Source organism: Callorhinus ursinus, unplaced genomic scaffold (genome assembly GCF_003265705.2).
Source record: "Callorhinus ursinus isolate GAN/ISIS: 27379988/994484 unplaced genomic scaffold, GSC_fseal_2.0 scaffold30, whole genome shotgun sequence".
Classification (NCBI taxonomy): Eukaryota; Metazoa; Chordata; class Mammalia; order Carnivora; family Otariidae; genus Callorhinus; species Callorhinus ursinus.
In genome coordinates, this window is record NW_027397092.1 from 1,339,308 (window position 1) to 1,359,273 (window position 19,966).

At 39.1% G+C, this 19,966-nt stretch overlaps 2 protein-coding genes across 3 annotated transcripts in view; both read right to left on the reverse strand.

Annotated features, from left to right (window-relative positions):
* Positions 1 to 13,789, reverse strand: part of PGGT1B (protein geranylgeranyltransferase type I subunit beta) — a 54,047-nt gene extending 40,258 nt beyond the window's left edge. The window contains exons 1-2 of one of the 2 annotated variants that reach the window (XM_025860928.2): positions 13,634 to 13,789; positions 4,183 to 4,301 (exon numbers count right to left, since the gene is read on the reverse strand). In XM_025860928.2, coding sequence (XP_025716713.1) covers positions 4,183 to 4,301; positions 13,634 to 13,773 — 259 coding nt within the window. In that variant the 5' untranslated portion in view covers positions 13,774 to 13,789. Of the gene's footprint in view, positions 1 to 4,182; positions 4,302 to 13,259; positions 13,562 to 13,633 lie in introns of those variants that run through there. The other variant, XM_073878544.1, reaches the window with a different exon arrangement.
* Positions 13,790 to 15,574: 1,785 nt separating this feature from the next.
* Positions 15,575 to 19,966, reverse strand: part of CCDC112 (coiled-coil domain containing 112) — a 28,962-nt gene continuing 24,570 nt past the window's right edge. Inside the window, exons 8-10 of the mRNA XM_025861014.2 lie at positions 18,715 to 18,810; positions 17,851 to 17,969; positions 15,575 to 17,031 (exon numbers count right to left, since the gene is read on the reverse strand). Coding sequence (XP_025716799.1) covers positions 16,989 to 17,031; positions 17,851 to 17,969; positions 18,715 to 18,810 — 258 coding nt within the window. The 3' untranslated portion in view covers positions 15,575 to 16,988. The remainder of the gene's footprint in view (positions 17,032 to 17,850; positions 17,970 to 18,714; positions 18,811 to 19,966) is intronic.

Genomic DNA, 19,966 nt, shown 5'->3' on the forward strand with positions numbered 1-19,966 from the left:
CAGGAAGCGCTCTGAACCCTGTCCTTCTGGGTTTTTATGTAGATTCCACGACATAGGCAAGAATGATTAAATCACTGGCCACTGGCAATTGCTTCAACCTCTGGCCCCTCTCCACTCCCTGGAGGTCAGGTGGTGGGACTGAAAGTTCCAACCATCTAATTAATCACTGGCTGGCTCCAAGGACCAACAGCCCTCAACCTTAGGTGCTTTACAAAAGTTACCTCATTAACATAACAAAAGATATCTTTTAACACTCTCAACGCTTAGGAAATGCCAAGGGTTTTGGGAGCTGTGAGCCTGGAACTGTGATTGAAGACCAAATATACATTTCTTATAAATCACAATATCATGATGCTATAGACCAAATGTGAAAATAAAGAGAAGAGGAACAGTTAAGTTGGAAGAGGTATGGATGATTTAATAGTCCAACAACTCCTGAGACACAACAAAGCTTTAGGCACTGAAAGAAAAATCTAAGATGGACACATTCTCTCCCCTGCTAGAAGTTTACAATTCAGACGCAAGCAAAAATATTTTAAGTAATAGTTAAGGAGTGACAAATGGAAAAAAAAAAGCAATGGGCTTCAAATCAATGAAATCCATGGAGTTCATAGTACAATGAAAAAGAGAATCCTGATGCGTCTCAAAAGAGATGGTGAGTACCAATATGAATTCAAAGAAAAATTTTAAAACTTCCATCAAACTATAATAAACATAAGAAAAGCATATTATTATAATGAAACAACTCAATGAACTTTGCAAAGTAAACTATCCACATAACCAGTGCTCAGCTCAAGAAAAGTACATGACAGCACCCTAGACGCCCCCCTCCTACTTCGCTCCTACCTTCTTTTCTTCATACTTCCTTCACTCCCCAAAAGCTCCCATTGGTTTGGTCTATTTTTATACTTTGTATAAAGAGAATAATACACTAGGTGCTTCTTTCTCTCAAAACATGTTTGTGACATTCATCAAAATTTTTGTTTATAGTTAGACTGTTCTTTCTCATTTTCCACCATATAGTATTCCATTGCGTGAATATTTTAATACATCATTCATCCATTACCACCAATGATGGGTAGTTTTTATGGTTCCTACTTCTGGACTCTTATGAAAAACACTGCTATGAACATTCTAGTATGTATCTTCTGGTGAATACATTTTCACTTCTGTTGGGTATGAACTAGGAAGCAGAAGTGCTAGGTCATGGACTGCACGGATGTTCAGCTTTAGTAAGTACTGCCAGTTTTCTGACTCTTGGACAGTTTTCCTTCAGCTCCCCATGAGAGTTCCAGTTGTGCTACATTCTCACCAACAACTGTTATTTTCTACCTTTTCCATTTTAGCCATTCTAGTGAGTATGTAGCAAATGCAATTATTATAATATGAAAGTTCAGATAATAGCAAATCTCTCACAACAAAGCAGTCTTTAGAGAGAATATGGGTTTTTAAAAAAGATTATTTAGGGGCACCTGGGTGGCTCAGTCATTAAGCGTCTGCCTTCGGCTCAGGTCATGATCCCAGGGTCCTGGGATTGAGCCCCACATTGGGCTCCTTGCTCAGCGGGGAGCCTGCTTCTCCCTCTCCCACTCCCCCTGCTTGTGTTCCCACTCTCGCTGCCTCTCTGTCAAATAGATAAAAAATCTTTAAAAAAAATTAAAATAAAAAAGATTATTTGAGAGTGAGAGAACACGCACGCAAGCGCGTGTGAATGGGAGGGGGGAGGGGCAGAGGGAGAGAATCTCCAGCAGATATCCCCATGGAGCGCAGAGCTGATCGCATGCTTAATGCGATCATGACCTCAGCCAAAACCAAGAGCTGGATGCCCAACTGACTGAGCCACCCAAATGCCCCAAGAATATGGGTTTTAATTAAACTAACTGCACAAAAAAAGTTCATGGACTTGTTTAGTCACACACCCAAGGGATAACAAAATGACATGTATAAAGTCCACATTTAAGAGCGTAAAAACAGGAGCCTATTATTTTGTGGCACTGCTTTTCCAATGGGAGAAGAATTAACCAGTTATTTTAACCATTCTGTAAGTTGCATTTTAAAAAAGAATACATGTATTAATGGATATCAAACGGTTGTGAAAATCTTACAATAAAATGGTAGAAGAAAATAAACATATTTTAAGAGAAGACATTAGCACAGCTCAATCACAGAGGCCAGCAAAGAATCCTCAAGAGTGGGGAGAAATATGAAGACAGGAATACATGACAAATTACTGATAACTAAAACCTATGAGTTCTCTCATTCAAATGTTATGATCCATATTTTTCTAGAGTAGTGATGGCTATTTTATTTCAGGGAAATGAGTATCAGTAAATTCTTTCTAAAAATAATATAAAATATATTTTAGCAAAAAACATACAGAATAGCTTTCCTGTGACTAACACTGTATAATTTCCTATGCGTACTATGTGAGGTACATCCCCTTAAGAAACTACAGTGTATAATTTAATCAGGATATATATTTTTAATAATCAAAAATTAGAATCTATAATTACTATATCTAATATTTAACTTTTAAAGTTTAAGAAAAAAATCCCAGACTCACTTAAATTAGTAAAAAAAAAAAAAATCTAGTAAAAAGGGGAAACAAATTACTTCGACTCTGTGGGTGTCTAGAACTGTGACATCACCTCAGCCACAAGCTCTAAGGGAATAAGCAGCATATCTTGTAATTATCATAGCCCTTCTCCACAGGTTTACTAGGGCATTCAATAAATCCTACTCACCAACATGCTATAATCTCTAACTATTGACCATAATATCACGTATGCTGCTTCATGCAGCTGGTGAAAAGTGAGTAGATATTTATGTATAACAGACCTAGTTCAAAATGCTTAATCATTTTTTTTTTAAAGATTTTATTTATTTGACAGAGACACAGAGAGAGAGGGAACACAAGCAGGGGGAGTGGGAGAGAGAGAAGCAGGCCTCCCGCGGAGCAGGGAGCCCAATGTGGGGCTCGATCCCAGGACCCTGGGATTATGACCTGAGCCGAAGGCAGACGCTTAACGACTGAGCCACCCAGGCGCCCCAAAATGCTTAATCATTTTTAAACAAGAATTCATCAACAGGCAGATTTTAAAAATTATATAAACAGAAACACTATGAAATCCAAGAACAATAAAGTAAAAAGACAAAATTATGTCCAAGGACATCTGCTAATAGATCAAACCTCTTTCTTTCTAAACAAAGCTTTAGCTTATTATTTCCCTAAAGTTCATCTAAGCGAGACATTTATAAATGTTTATTCCAACCAACAAAACACACGGTCAATTTATAAATATTGGCTCTTAGAAGCCAGGTAACCATAATAAAAACTGTGTCATTTCCTAGGAGTTTATCTGCTTCTCTTTTCAAGGTTAGAATTTCTAACACCTACAAGTTAAATCAATGTTAGGTATGTTACACTGAACAGAGTGAACAATAAGGTGTATAAAGCTTGTGTGCATTTAGTTGATCAGGTAACGTATAAATTTTGAAAACTAATTACAAAAAAAAGAAAAATAACTTAACTGACCAAAATTTATAAAGTTTATAAGCATGAAAAGGACTGCAGTGCTAGTAAGAGTTCTAAGAAACCATCAGAGAAACGCTAATGAAACCCGAAAGGAAAACCAACAGGAGACTGAAATGAAACTTTCTGATGGCAAAGAGTTCACAGAAAAGGCAAAAAGAATGGCTGAGAATGAAAAATACAGCAAATGCTACAAAACTAATCCAACAAAAATACCAAGTACAAATAACCGACAAGTAGTCATCCACACGGAAGTGCAGAACATAACATGTGGCTTCAACTGCAAATCTCAAATCCCAGGCAACTGCATAGTGGTTCTCTCAAGAGATTAATGATTAGACTTTTTAATTTTTTATTTTATTTATTTATTTTTTTAAGTAATCTCTACGCTCAACGTGGGGCTCGAACTCACGACCCTGAGATCAAGAGTTCCACGCTCCACTGACTGAGCCAGCCAGGTGCCCCTATGATTAGACTTTTCAAGGGTCGTATTTGAAAGGGATGGGAGTGCAGCATTGCAAGGAAAACATGGATGAATAAAATATGCTAATAGTTTATGAATTAATACTGAGATTTGCTAGTCTGACACATGTTATGCCAAGTACAACTAACTAGCCACACTAAAAATAAAATGCTAAAAACTCACTCACTGTCTTCTGTGGGAAGGACCTGCAGGGAGTAAATCCACTCTATTATATCATCTTTGTTCACCACATCTAAGGAATCCAACATATCCAGCCCGGAGAGCGCAAAAAATGCAATTGTCAGCCTAAAAGAAAAAAAAAAAGTAAAATTCCATCTCAACTGTCAAAACACTGAAGTCTTTCTGGTTCAAAACATAATAACGTCTTTCTAATTTTAAACTTAATTCAAACAGTAATCTCATTTTACAAAAGCCAAAAAGCCCTATGTATACTTAGAGTTTAATATCAAGCAAACCTTTGTTTCATTTGTAAAAGGAACATTTAGGGGTTAAAAAACCAGTCCTACTCATCTGATACATGCGTGGATTCACTAAAGCAACCTGAAGGCTAAAGCAGATTTAAAAAAGAATTTCCTGCACCTAATTAGTACAAGTAAATTCAAAAGGCTGAAAATATATAAAATCCCTATTTCCACTTATTTGCCAAGAGCAACTATACTTACAGTTTGTGTGTAATTCTTAAGGAATGTTAGAGTAAGTCCATCTGTATTCAAATTTGTTTACAAATAATGTGACTGGAAAAAACTTAAAATGAATTTTGGGAAATAATACTTTAAAAAATACATATGCATTTCAACTCCATTTTCCCAGAGAGGATTCTTCGATGGAATGAAAAACTGTAAGGCAACACACTCCCCTCCAAGACTGTACGCTAAATGAGAAATGTAAACTTTGTTTTTATATAAAAAACTAGTACTTTAGTGATTACTTTTTACATAAAGAATTTGTTATATATAATTTTCAGGCTGAGATGCATTCCATACTGCTGTCTGAGCATGGTTATCTCATTTCTGTACTCTAACAATCCCTATAACTAATATAGCAAATTAATACTTTAAATCATCTGGTCTAAAATCTGACAGCAAAGCCACTGGACACATTCTATAACCTTTTCAACTAAGATTCCAAAAGAGAAATAAATCTTAACGCCCTAAAGCATCCACTGTGTGTAATAAATTAACTTCTTTCCCATGCATCTAGAAAAATACTACCAACTTAAGGAAAAATGAGGAAAGTCACTTTTTTCTTTTTTAAGGGTATAATTCTCCTTGATTCCTGGTTGAAAAAGACTGGCATACATTAGATAACAGCAGGAGAAATCAGAGAGTAATTCTAACCAAAGCTTAAAGCAAAAACTAAAAATAATGCGATACTGGTACACTTAAGAAAAACATATTTTGGGAAACTTACATTACTGAGAGACTATTACTATGTACTAGACACTGAGCTAGAAAATTTCTTATATACTATCTCAGTTTAATTCTAACAAACCACTGAGATCCACCAGAATTAGGGAGGTGATTTATCTGAGCACGATCAGGAATAAATTAAGGGCAGTGGAACCCCTTTATGTGGGAGGCTACAGTTCAGAGTTCAGACTTTCCCGTCAAATGAGCTAGGTTCAAATCCTAGGCTGGCTGATTTACAGCCATCTATAACCTGGGGAGGCCCTTTTCTAAATCTTTTCTAAGTCCGCTTCCTTATCTATAAATTATTACACCTCACATTACTGCCCTCCCTGCCCACAAGCAAGAACTCAACAAACAGAAGCTATCAATCCTGGTCATCTCCCTGATTTGACAGGAGTCAATGACCACCTCAGGATCTACACACGCTGTCACACTACAGGCCTTTTCTCAGGTCACTGGTTGGCAACCTTCTTCCCCCTCTGACAACCCTGCTCTTTCCCAAAACAAAATGATACTTTAGAAATGGGAAGAACTTCTATCTAACAGCAGTCATGTTTGGGAATCACTGCTTTTCATGACAATTATGTCTCAGGAGATAAGTCTGCCTTGTGGTGATACATACTCAAAATATTTATTGAAGTCACCAACAGATAAAAGGCCTGCAATATTTCATCTAACCCCCCGGAGAGCTCTCACTAGGGTTTTCGGTTTTGCTATAAATCGTTATAGTCAGATATAATTAATTAAAATTATCTAGTAATTTAGTTTATTAAAGCATTATAGAAAAAACCAAAAGGAAGACAAAGACAAAAGTGGAGGACAACATGAGGTTGTCGATAAGACAACCTACAGAGGCTGGATAAATCAAAGATCTTCCTGTCAATAAAAAAAAACATGATTAGAAAACATTGAAAGGGCTATAAAGATAAGTCGGTACTCTTTTCTAAGTTAAGTACTCTCAAATTTTTTTTAGCTCAGGACCATTAAGTCCAAAGAACTCAAGTAATTTGCTTGAGATTTCAACACTAGATAACCAATGAAAACTACTTAGGAACGCTGAGTTGCAGGGTGGTGTTCTCCACAGGGATGTTTCTCAAACTTGGCTGCATTGTTAGAATCAGCTTAAAAACATTAAAACACCACCAATAAAACAGAGAGGCCCAGGCCTTACTCTATGATAATGAAATGGAAATTCTAGGTGGAAGGTGGGGTCTGCGTAACTGGTACTGGGGGGGGGGAGGCGTGTGGGAAGCTTCCCAGGTGAGGGTCATGTGCAGCCAGGCTTTAGAAGCACTGCTCTAGGGGAGCCTGGGTGGCTCAGTCATTTAAGCGTATGACTCTTGATCTCAGCTCAGGTCTTGATCTCAGGGTCGTGAGTTCAAGCCCTGTGTGGGGCTCCATGCTGGGCATGGAGCCTGTTTAAAAAAAAGGGGGGGGCGCCTGGTTGGCTCAGATGGTTAAGCATCTGCCTTAGCCTCAGGTCATGATCCCAGGGGATCAAGTCCCACATCGGGATCCCTGCTCAGTACAGAACCTGCTTCTCCCTCTCCCTCTGTCATTCCCTCTGCTTGTGCTCTCTGGCTCTATCTCTGTGAAATAAATAAAATCTGAAAAAAAAAAAAGGGCACCGCTTTAGAGCAGTGATGCCCCAGGGGACATTCTAAAGACATTTTTGGTTGTCACAGAGGAGGGTGCCAATGGCAGCTAGCTGGTAAATGCCAAGGACGCCGCTAAATGTCCACCCACAAAGAATAGGACTGCGCCATTCAACAAAATGTCAACAGTGCTAAGGTTAAGTAACCCTGCTCCAAAGTCATACTGTTACCTACATATAAGTGTTATATGAATGATCCGTTTTTCATTTTATTTGCTCCTGAATATGGGTGCAAATACCAAAAATCAAGTCAGTTGCTGGTAAACTACTTTAAAATCTTGCCTACTTAATTATTAAAGGCTTATGAGAGTCCGGTATTTTCAACTCCTAGCAGGTGAGACCAAGGTTTATAGGATTAACACAGCTCTAGTGAAAAGCTTATGCTTATGAAGTGAGGCGCCCAGCAGCGGCTAGCAGACAGAACCAAGAAGTCAATTTGGAGCAAATGTCTGGCCTCCCCTCTAAGATAGGCTGGGAAAATACTCCTTTCTTAGCACACCAGAGTTCTTAAGCAGTCCTAAAACTCTGAGAGGGAGAGAAATAAGTCATTAAAAAAAAAAAAAGCAATTTTGGGCTGTGGGTCTCTGAAGGAAATAATGGAGGGTTTTATGGTGCCCCAGTGAGGGCTACTTGGGGTATGGACTGCTGGCAACCCAGCTGGGGGCAGGTGTCTAGAGGGGAAGTCATGCGAAGACACGTGCCTAAAATCAGGCTGGTGTAGGTATTTCGACTTTGTTACTTTGGAGAGCATTTGTTTGTTCTCTTCCTTTCTTCTCTTCCCTAGAATTGAACTCTGAAACTATAACCTGAAAAAGCAAAGTAAGCCAGGCACATCTTCCTGCCCCTTCTTCCACTCTGAACAACACATATGAAAGTGTATCTTACATGGATGAAGTAGTAAAGCTTGTCTCCTCTAAATCAAGTTGCTGCCCCATTGGATCAATTCACAGATGGGAGGCATCAACTAAATAATGTCTCCAGAAGATCTCCAATTTTTCAGGCTTAAGAATAACATTTTCAGGCTTAAAAAACAGCACCCCCCAAAAAACCCCCAAGGATTACATAGGGGTAAAAAAATAAAAGGAAAACCAGTCTGGGCAGTGGAAAAAAGAATTGAGCAATAGTAATAACTTTCCTGTGCTAATAAAGGAGTAGTGTACCGTTAGGCTAGAGCAGGTAAGTGACCATTTACGAGTATACTGGAAACACTGATATATGGGCACTGACTAGATTGCCAAACTTTGGATCACCTGCTCTGCCCCTTTCTGCCAGTACAGTCTCTTTACCGGCATCTCCAAGTGTCTTTAACAGGTGACTGCATTCCTGCCTAGATCTCAGGTGGGGCGATAACTAAATCATACTGCAAAAAGTTCTAGAATTATGAACAGGCATTTAGAAACAGGAAATATTTAGAAATAGGAACACAGTTGATCAATAAAATTGATAACAGTGGAAATGATGAGAGACCCTTAGAGGACAGATGGAAATTAATCATGAAGTTAAAATACACAGCACACAGAGGCCCCAAAAACATTCCGGAATGAATGACTGAAACACTGCAGGAATGCTAGAATTTTAAGACTTACTCTTTTTTTTTTTTTTTTTTAAAGATTTTATTTATTTGAGAAAGAGAGAATGAGAGATAGAGAGCACGAGAGGGAGGAGGGTCAGAGGGAGAAGCAGACTCCCTGCTGAACAGGGAGCCCGATGTGGGTCTCGATCCTGGGATTCCAGGATCATGACCTGAGCTGAAGGCAGTCGCCTAACCAACCCACTGAGCCACCCAGGCGCCCCAAGCCTTACTCTTATCTTTAATATTTTTCAGCAGCTGGCTTGATGGTAAGTATTTTTAAGGACAGTCACACATCTTTGGAATTACTTTACATGCAAAATAATTTTTCAATAAGAAATGTTTACTAAACATCTACTACAGACTAGATGTCATGACGAAAAAGAATAAAACAAGCCTCCTAATCTTAAGCAGGTTAAATTATGGGGAAAAATAAGTAGTATATAATAAGTACTATTAGAGAAATCTTCTTCAGGGCACCTGGGTGGCTCAGTTGGTTAAGCGTCAGGGTCCTGAGATCCAGCCCTGACTCGCCTGGTGCTGGGCGTGGAGCTTGCTTAAGATTCTCTCTCTCCCTTCTCCCCTCCACCTTTCCACCTTCCCTCCCCAGGCCACTAGTGCTCTCGCTGTAGGTAGGTAGGTAGGTAGGTAGGTAGGTAGGTAGGTAGGTAGGGGAGGAAGGAAGGAAGGAAGGAAGGAAGGAAGGGAGGGAGGGAGGGAGGGAGGGAGGGAGGGAGGGAGGGAGGGAGGGAGGAAGGAAGGAAGGAAGGAAGGAAGGAAGGAAGGAAGGAAGGAAGGAAAGAAAGGAATCATCTTCCTTTCTAAACCTACTCCTCTGCCCTTCGTTCTCTAGACCAGATGGCAGTTCCAATCCTAGAATCCTGGAACTCCGCCTTTTTCCTATTACCCCTTCATCCTATCCATTCTGCCCCAGCATCTGGCTCCCTAACTGGTCTTCCTGGTTCTGGTCTGGTCCCACTTACTACTACAACAACCAATCTCAAATTCAACGATCACTCTGAAATGCATATCTAACCAGGAAGATCCACTGCTTGGCAACTTTCCATCACTTACGTGATATCAAATTCAAGTTTCCTGACCTGGCACACAAAGCCTTCTGTAATCTGGCCCATGTCTGCCCACCAGACTAAATTCCTACCACCATCTGCCTTACATTTCGAACCACTATTAGACAAATGATTGCAGTTTCTCTGCTCAACATTCACTTATCTACCTTTATTGTCTTTTCCATTTGCCTATAATCCATCCCCCATGCCCCCAAACTAAACACATTCTTTAGTATTTAGCTCCAGGGTTACTTCTTCCAAGAAGCCATCTCTGAGACATGTCTCTCTTCAGGTTGAGCTAAGGTGCTTCCATAATATCCTGTGAATCCACAATCATTGTGCAAACAAATTCAAGTGTGGTCAGGGGATCAGCAACATCAGCATCACCTGGGAACCTGTTAGATCTGCAGGGCCTTTGACCCCTCCCAGACCTATGCAATCAGAATCTGCATTTTAAGATGATCCCCAGGTAATTTATATGCACATTAGAGTTGGAAGGCACTGTTTTAAGAATCTGTACATCTGTTTCTCCTATCAGGCAAACAGTCTCAAACGTTAGGGTGCATGAGTACTATATGGGATGCTTGTCACAATGCACACTGGCAGGACCACAAAGAGTCTGATGCAGAACCGGGGAGGGGCCCAGGTACTTGCATTCTTTTTTTTTTTAAGATTTTATTTATTTATATGAGAGACAGAGAGAGAGAGAGAGAAGGACAGTGAGAGAGTACAAGCAGAGAGGAGAGGGAGAAGCAGGCTCCCTGCTGGGCAAGGAGTCTGACACTGGGCTTGATCCCAGGACCCTGGGATCATGACCTGAGTCAAAGGCAGACGTTTAACAGACTCAGCCACCCAGGCGCCCCAGATACTTGCATCTTATAAGCATGTGAGGATGTCACTGATTTAGAGCGTCCCGTCGTCGCCATCACGCTTTGAGAAACACACTGCTGGACTGCAATATATTTCAGGTAAGGGAGGGAATGAAAGAGCAGAGTAGTTGCTAGATGGTAGTCAGCTGAGCAGTTACAACACAGGCTACACAGGGGAATATGGAACGACTAGGTAAGACTAGGTAGATTGTGATGTCCTGTAAAATAAAAACCAAACATCTAAACCGTTCTTTGAGAGCAGGTGGATCTGTAAAAATAACATACATAGAAAATGGTCATTTGTTCTCCGATTAAAAAAACCTATTTTAACTCCCATTACCCAAATACAAATGGCAATAACAACTTATGACCAAAAAACTCTCTAAACCACTCACAAAAAAGAAGCCTGTTAATGCACAAAGCTCACAACCCAAGGTTTAATATTCACATGAGGTAATTAATAACTACCACCTTTCAGAAGTTAATATGAAAAAAAGCCACAGGCAAAACAACACACTTTATTTTCATAAAGCCATTGTTATTAGAAAAATAAAAATTATTCAGTCCTATTTGTCAAACTAAAAGCAAAAGGGAAATGAAAGTAATTTTGCCAAAATGGTGGGTCAAAAAATAAGTATCTAAATGTCTAGTCCGTTATCAGCCTTCCTGAGAGTCTCCTTTGTCACATCGATCAGTAAGAAGAAAGGCACACCAAAAATCACCGGTTTTGCACTGCATCCCTGTACCCAAACAGTAGGCACTCAACAATTGTCTATGGAATTAAACAGCAATACCAGGTTAAGAACTGTGACTTAGCAAACACATCGTTTTATCTGAAAACTCTGGTATCAGTAGAAATTTTGCGATCAGTCGCCTTTGCTTAAAAGCTCGCTGCTCCTTCATAAGCATACAATTATAAATCACATACACCACAAAAGGACTTAACGCTAAACTAAGGAAAGCAAAGACTGACTCAGGAAAGAGAAAAACTGAAAAACTTGAAAAAATCACTACAAAAACTGCTATGAATATGCGGTTATTAAGTGTGCCATAAGAAAACAGGAAATAAAAAATATTCTACTCAAGTGATAAACATTAGGCACAAAAAGGACATAGCTAATATTTCTTAACTAATACACCATGACATCATACATTATCATCTACTATATAATGCCTGGTGTAGATTCGAAGATTATACTGAAGTTATGAAATCCGTTGTTCAATCAGACAATTTTTGCAGTTTTACTTATGCTATGAGCACCATTACACAGTTTACCAACATGCATTAGTATACATGGTTTTGTCCATGCTGGAATTTTAAATAGAGCAAACACTGGCACTTTTGAAAATACAACCACAGACCTAAAATGACAGCTACGAGCAAAGTTCAACTGTTTAACAAGCACAAGATGGAAGATTTTTTATCTAAACGCTTCAAATTCACATAAAATTAATCCCCATAAAATGTGTGATCTATTAACATCCTTTGTTTCAGAGCATATTGTTCTACTCAGTGGGGTATGTTTTGGAAAACCTTAATTTAGGTCTAGGGATGTGCTCTGCTGATCAACACCTATGGACAGAGAAAGGAATAATGCTTCACTCTTCCTTGAGCAAGAATGTGTTCATTATTCAGGGCTCTGCTCACATTATTTAACAAATATTTACTTCCTGCCTCTTATATGCCAGATACAATTCAAGGTCCTAGTGCAGTAGCGCCCAATAGACTTTCTGGGATGATGGAAATGGTGAAATAGCAACAAAAGCTATTGGCCAATGTGGTGACTGGCCACTTGAAATGCAGTGGCGACTGCAAACAGAAGAACTGAATTTTTCATGTGATTTAATTAATCCAAATTTAAACCAAATGTGGCTAGCAACTACTACATCGGACAGGGCAGCTCTAGAGGTAAACTAGAAAAAGATCTTTCGTGAAGTTTACAATCCCGCGTGGAAGAAAAATATTAAACAAACCAATATATATATAATTTAAGCTGGTGACTGGAAGGGATGGATCTCTTTTGGGAAGGCCTCTCTAAAGAAGTCTGGATTAGATATCTGCCCTTTCTACACGCCCCCATTAACCCTATGCTAAAACACATTAACCCTATGCCGCACAGAACTCTATAGAAACCACTTGTCCTGTTCAGCTGTACTCCAGCACCTCTCATACTAAATTTCTAGACTATAAAACTTACAAATCTGACCCAGCCATGCAATGTTCAAAATATACACCAGAGAATCAGAGTTCAAAAAATACGGAGATTAGAGCAAAACCAATCGGCTCTCTCCTTATCCAGTCCCATGCGGCGTTGGAGCCTCACTTCAAAACACAGCACTGCAGAGCAAGGACCGCCTCCTTCTTTTTCTCATCCCCAGACTTTTACTCTGAATGACTAATTCACAGTTTTTTTAGCCGCAGCCAAATCACACTCCTCAGCCAACTCCAACTCACAAGGCTACAGCAAATACACTTTTAACAGGCTGCTTCACGGAACACTGCACCTCTTCCGCCAACCTTCTCCTACCCTTAGATTTACAATTCCTGGAAAGTTAATTTCTACTCAAACCTTACAGGCTCTGCGCCGCTCCTATACGTGACACGCCATACAGATATTCAATTAAGAGTTAATAACGTTTTGGAGGAAAGGGTAGCACAGGCGAGGCTATTTACCTAAAATGATTTGTCTTTTTCCTTCTATCCTCGGAAGTAACGAGGCCAAGTGAGTCACAGCCTCGTAGTGGGAATAAAGAGGAAGCTCACACTTAACAGGAAAAATGGTTGGGAAGTGATAAAGGCAGAAACTGGAGGTTCCACAAGCCCTCGACTTACTGCTGCCCCAATCCTCCCGCCATAGCTCGGGGAAGTGAGGGTGACTGCAGACCCGCCCGAGAGGAGAGGGACCCGGCAGTGCCGGGCGGGCGGCGGTGCCGGGCGGGCGGCGGCGCAGGCCCCGCAGGCGCCGGGTCAGTCGGCCGGCTCCGCGGTGCCCTTCCGCTGGGGCCGGAGCCCCGTGCCCACCCCCGTTGGCCGTGGCCCCCAGTTACCTGCTGGTCTCAAGCGAAGAATAGCGCTCGGGCAAGACCTGGAGGCAGCGCTGAAAGAACCGCACGTGCCGATCTCGCAGGAAATCCAGCCGCTCTCCCTCTCCGCTCCCCGCTGGCCGCTCATCCTCCGTGGCCGCCATGCTGCTGCGGAAGCGACGTCCGCCGCGACCCGGAAGCAGTTGGCGCGCGGCGTGAAGGAACCCCGAGGGGCGACACTGGCGCGCGGGCATGGCGCGCGGGGACGGGCAGTGCCCCGCAGGCTTGGAGACCCCTCTCGAGCCTTGTAAAATTCAGCCCACAAATCCCTCCAGAACTTTTTATTCTCGTTAGATATTTGAAAGGAAATGCACGATCAAAAGCTTCTAGTTCGCTTTGAGACAATCATGGCCCTAAACGATGGTATATGTGAAAATGGATGGATCAGAATCAGTCCTTTCTGGAAGGCCCCAGTTTTAAACTGAATGGATAGGGAGGCTAGACCTTCAAATCAAGCCGTGGAGATAAATGTTTATTAAGTAATTATTGACGCTTCCTAAGTTCAGAGACGTTCCTAGTCCTCTCTAGGATACCAGCAATCACTTAAAATACGTATATTGTATATATACACAGTATACCTATATACACACAATATAGACTTACTACATATTCATATGTGTGACTGCATCATTTTCTTTTTCAAGTCTTAAAAGATCGTATTCTTAATGCTTAAGTCTGTGTGTTCATCAATGTTGCATCAATTTGCCAAGCAAACAAGCTCAAACGTTCACCAACTACCGGTATATAAAAAATGAAACAACATGCTTCTGGCTATTTTTTTTTTTTTTTTTTAAAGAGGAACTTAATTTGCGTCACGAGGCGGTCTTTGGGCAAAAAATCCACCCAAAGATCAGGCTCAAACCTAGGTTCTCTATAGTCAGCTAGGCTAAGTTTGAGTATGATTTTAATTGTAGGCTTTCTTAGAAAAATCTACTTAAAATATATACTGTGTGGGCTGGAGTTATCTTCTACCTATTCAGTAATCCAGAGCGCCCAATTTTAGGTACTAGTAACTACTTATTCATAGGTATTCCTGTATGTCTTTAACAAATGCTGCATTACCAAAGGGCTGGGTATGCGCGGAGGGCTGTTCTTCAGGCTCCCTTACAAACAGGGAGGCCGGGCTCCTTGCTTTTCAGGTATGCCCCGTCTAGAGTTTTCATTCTGTTATTACAGTTAAGATCTTACTCTCTCACAAACATGCACCACCAAATGTCGGAGCATGTTCAAAGTGGAGTCATATCACACATATTTAATTTATTAGGATGAACAATGCAGTCTATATATGCTCAGAAAGACAATCCTGTTCAACTGGGCCACTAAAGAGAACCCAAATATTTTCATCTGATTCTCAGCTCAGGAAGCAGCAATCTGATCCAAATTCTATGATGGATTCACAGAGAAATAATGTAATATGCCTCCTAGGTAAGTAAAAAAGGTTTTCATGGGTGACTTTGACCACACAAGATTACTGACATATGCATGACAGAATCCAACCCCCATGTAAAAAGTATAGGAATGATAAAACATCTATATAATTGAATATTATTTAGCCATTAAACAATAATGTTTGAATTCTATAGAAACATAGGAAAGTATGTATAATGTAATTTAGTATAGTAAATAAAATGTACTCTATGACTGTAGCTATTTTAAAATATGTAGGCATATTTTTGGAAAAAGTTACCCTGGAGTAATGGAATTATGGGTGCTTTATTAACATTTTCCTTTTAGGGATTTTTTCTAAATTTCTTACTCATATCCTTTTTAAATCAGTATAAGAAATGTTTATCTCTTCTATGAGCCTATATCTGAAGATACTATTAATTATTGCTTATTCTATACCTTTTATATAGAGGATCCATATAATAAATCCCTCATTTATTTTAGATTCAGTTAGAAGGACTGGTTTTGTCAAAGAAAACTCCATACTTTTATTAAGAAACAAACCAAAAACCACACAAAAAGCCATAAAATCACACTACCCAGTATGCTTCCCTTAGATGCCGGAAATGGATAGCTGCCTTTCTGTGCAATAAAAAGCAACATGTTCAAAAGCCATATGTAAGAAACCTTTCTTTTTTTCTATCTTGTAGTAGTTCCATTCTGTGTTTAAAATCTGTTGTCCAATTCAATATTTTATTTCTTAAACTGCCTCCAATCATTTAAAAAAAAGTTATAGAGAACAAGGGCTACAAATAAAACAGGCATTCCTGATTAAGGATGTTTTATGTTATTTCTTTCATTTTGCACCAATAATTGTATAATCAGAATTTGGTTTACAAAATTTGGAAGCCATCTGCTTTGGTGATTAACTGTGAAATAAGTAAAGGTTACTACTATTAGTAAATTTCTGAGTCATTTGACCTAGATGTATCAAGTTATAAATTAAAGATATTCTAAGATAAAAGTTAAAAGAAACGAGTTTTCTATATTTATTACGTATATGGTATCTTTCCTATAAGATGGGAACTGATTAAAGTTAGGAACTAAGATTTTATAATATGAAAAGTTGAGTCAAATTAAGTTAAATTGTGTTTTCATGTACAAAAGTTTGGAAATTTTAAAGTTAACTCTTTTGACTAAATATTTTGAGCCAAACAGAAGCAGTAAAGAAAACTGCACCAGCTAGGAAGATGTGATAGACACAAAGGCTTTATAAATGTGTGACATCCAGAAAGGCTAAAGGGAAATTGGGAATAGCTAAAGGAAACCAAAAAGATATCGATAATACAAATAATAGCATATATATATATGAGGTGAGGCATATTTTTAAAATAAATAATCTCTATATAAAACAAAGCATGCTTCCAACAAATACAAAATATTTATTACACAAAAATGTAACAACTGACAAACTACCAATTTGTTAAACTTAGAAAAGTACTAACTTACTTCCCCCAAAAAAGGAAAACCTTTGCATTTTGTTACTTGAGCTAATTCACATCCAAGTTATAAATGTTAAAAAATTTTTGTTTAAAAAAAAAGTTACTCTATGATTGTCCCAACTTATTTTGCTATGCCATAACAAAAACAAAATATCTTTGAAATGTTCTAGTATTTAAATGAAATCATGTTTGTAACATACACTTATTCAAAAAACGTTTACATCAATAATAGACCAACATACACATTAAATACCCTCTGAGTATAAACATGAGCTACAATAATGCCACATGAAACTCAGTACCTGTCGATTCACATACAACACAGTTATCAATCTGACTGGGGCTAGTACTATTTAAAGAACATGGTTAGTGACTCTCTCCTGGTATGAATATGCTGACATTCTCATCAACTGAATACCAACTTCATTATCTCATATTCTTTTGTCAAGTCCTTGTCTCCAGGTTGGAATAGCCCTAGGGAGAAGAAGAAGGGCAATTATAAATGCAAAGGGAATTTTTTTTTTAAGATTTTTACTTATTTATTTGAGAGAGAGAGAATAAGAGACAGCATGAGAGGGAGGAAGACCAGAGGGAGAAGCAGACTCCCCACTGAGCGGGGAGCCCGATGCGGGACTCGATCCCGGAGCTCCAGGATCACGACCTGAGCTAAAGGCAGTCGCTCAACCAACTGAACCACCCAGGCGCCCAATACAAAGGGAATTTTTTAAAAATCCTAATTAAATTCTATGGTGGACTCACTGAGAGATAATATGCCTCCTAGATAAGTAAAAGGCTTTTCACGGGTGACTTTGACCACACAAGATTGTTGACATATGTATGTCAGAATCTAACCCATGTAAAATGCCACTCTATGTTATTAGGTACAAAGTGTAAATAGCTCAAGTTTTCAACGTATAGGAATGATAGAACATCTGGCGCCTGGGTGGCTCAGTTGGTTAAGCGACTGCCTTCAGCTCAGGTCATGATCGCGGGGTCCTGGGATCGAGTCCCACATCAGGCTCCCCCTGCTCTGTGGAGAGTCTGCTTCTCCTTCTGCCTCTGCCTGCCACTCCCCCTGCTTGTGCTCTCCCTCTCTCTCTCTGTCAAATAAATAAATAAATAAAATCTTTAAAAAAAAAAAAAAGGAATGATAGAACATCTATATAATTGAACATAGCAACTTTTATCAGCTTTTTACTGTAAAATCTAGCATGCATATAGAAGTTGTATAAAATATAAATACATAGTTATTAAATTATTACAAAGTGGACACCCACTCTAACTCCTTTTTACCTGTGTGGGATATGCAGAAGTGGCCCAGAGCTTGTGGGTCCCGTCTTCTTGGTCCGTTCCTCCCAACCTTTGGTAGGTCTGTAAAGCCTAGAGGGATCTCTACTAACGTTGTTTTCAACCTGTAATCAGAATGAAAATGAGTGCCAGTTACTTTATATGAACTATGAAGTTTGGACTAGTGAGTGAGATCTTTAGTAACAACAGCAAGCAGTTACAAGAAACATCCTTGACATTCGCTAAACAGAAATAAAACTGTTAACCTTTTCAGCAAACTTCTGGTTGTGTTCCGAGAGCTAACCTAAAATCTGGACTCCATCAATCTATTAATAAACTGTTAATTTAGCTTCTTTTTTCTAGTTCAATTACTTTATTCTGCTTCCACTGTTGTTCTATTTTTTGTTTCTATTCTGAGGGAAATGTAATGCCGCCAAGTGTGATAGTGGGATGGCCAAGATAAATAACCACCAGAAGTCCTTCGTTCCTTCCGTTCCCATGAGAGTCACCAACATCTGTAGTCCGTGTACTCCCAGGGAGATTAAGCAATGCTCCTAGCTGCCATAGGTCTAAAACAGAGGCATATACAGAAAAAAAAATGAAAAACAGAATGAAGAGTAGGAAGAGAAAATTAATTCAGGGTAAAAGAAAATAAGGTGCTTAGAATGTGAAATGGCAGAATTTCAACAATAGTTGCTTAAGTTGTACTAAACTGTGCTTTGTAATATGTAAATCCGTTAAGTACGAAATCTAGAGGAAGTGATACAGAAATAGAGTTCTGGATATAAAGAAAATGGATTTTATGCTTGTCTCCTTACAAATCAAGGAGTTAGGATAGTAACAATAAAAATAAATCTTAGCACACAGCACCTTTTCTTTTAATTTTGCCAGTTTCCTTTGTTTTTCTGCCTTTTCGTCTTCCTTTAACTGTCGATCTAGAATTTTCAATTCGAGTTTATGTAAATCCTAAAAAAATACACCAACAAAAGAAGAGTAACATTAAGAAAATAAAATTCAGCAGAATTTGTTTCAAAGGTCAGTTACTTGCAAGTAAAATTAAATTACCCTAAATATCAAGACTTCAATATTAACCTTTTCCAACAAAGGCTAAGAGCTGTATTTATCCTGAATATAAATGTAACACATGCACATCCTTTCTGAATCACTTTCTTTAGCTATCTCTTGTTTTATTTTATAGTTCAATCTAAAACTCCTTTTCTTTTAATAGTTGAGCTAAGCCCATTTTCACTTATTGATACAGGTATGTCTGGTTTTAGATCTCTCACATATTTTGTTTTACATGATTTCTTTTTTTTCTTGGTCTTTTATTGTGCGGACTGCTCGCCTTTTTTGGTGGGCGGTGGGGAGAATGCATGGGATCTTTTGTTATTTAGGAAGATTTTTACATATGGACTAAGGGAAATTCCATTAATGTGTTTTTGTCTATTATTTTTCTTTGTATTTCCCTTATTTTTTGCTTTATGACAGTTGCTTTTATGTCTTTTGATGCATATAACAGTTCATAAGAATTATTTCATAACAGTTATATCTCATTTTTTTAAAAAGATTTTATTTATGTATTTGACAGAGAGAGAGTGCACAAGCAGGTGGAGTGGCAGGCAGAGGGAGAAGCAGGCTCCCTGCTGAGCAGAAAGCCTGACTGGGGGCTTGATTCCAGGACCCTAGGATCATTACTTGAGTCGAAGGCAGACACTTAACTGACTGAGCCACCCAGCCGCCCCTAGTTCTATCTCATTTGAACCCTTTTTCATTTTAAAGTATCCTTCCCTGGGGTGCCTGGGCGGTAGAGTTGGTTAAGTGCCTAACTCCTGGTTTCAGGTCATGATCTCAGGGCCATGAGACTGAGCCCTGCACCGGGCTCCATGCTCAGCAGGGAGTCTGCTGGAAATTCTCTCTCTCTGCCCACCCGCCACCCCCCATGCGTGCATGCACGTGCCCCCAACCCTAATAAATAAATCTTGAAAAAACAGCCTTCCTTATCTTTTTAAATACTTTTTGGACTGAATTCCACTTTAATAGTAAAACTGTAAACTCTTTCTTCTATTAGCATTTTTCTTGTATATGTTTTTTTAAACTCCCCTATTATCCCCTACCTCTCTGC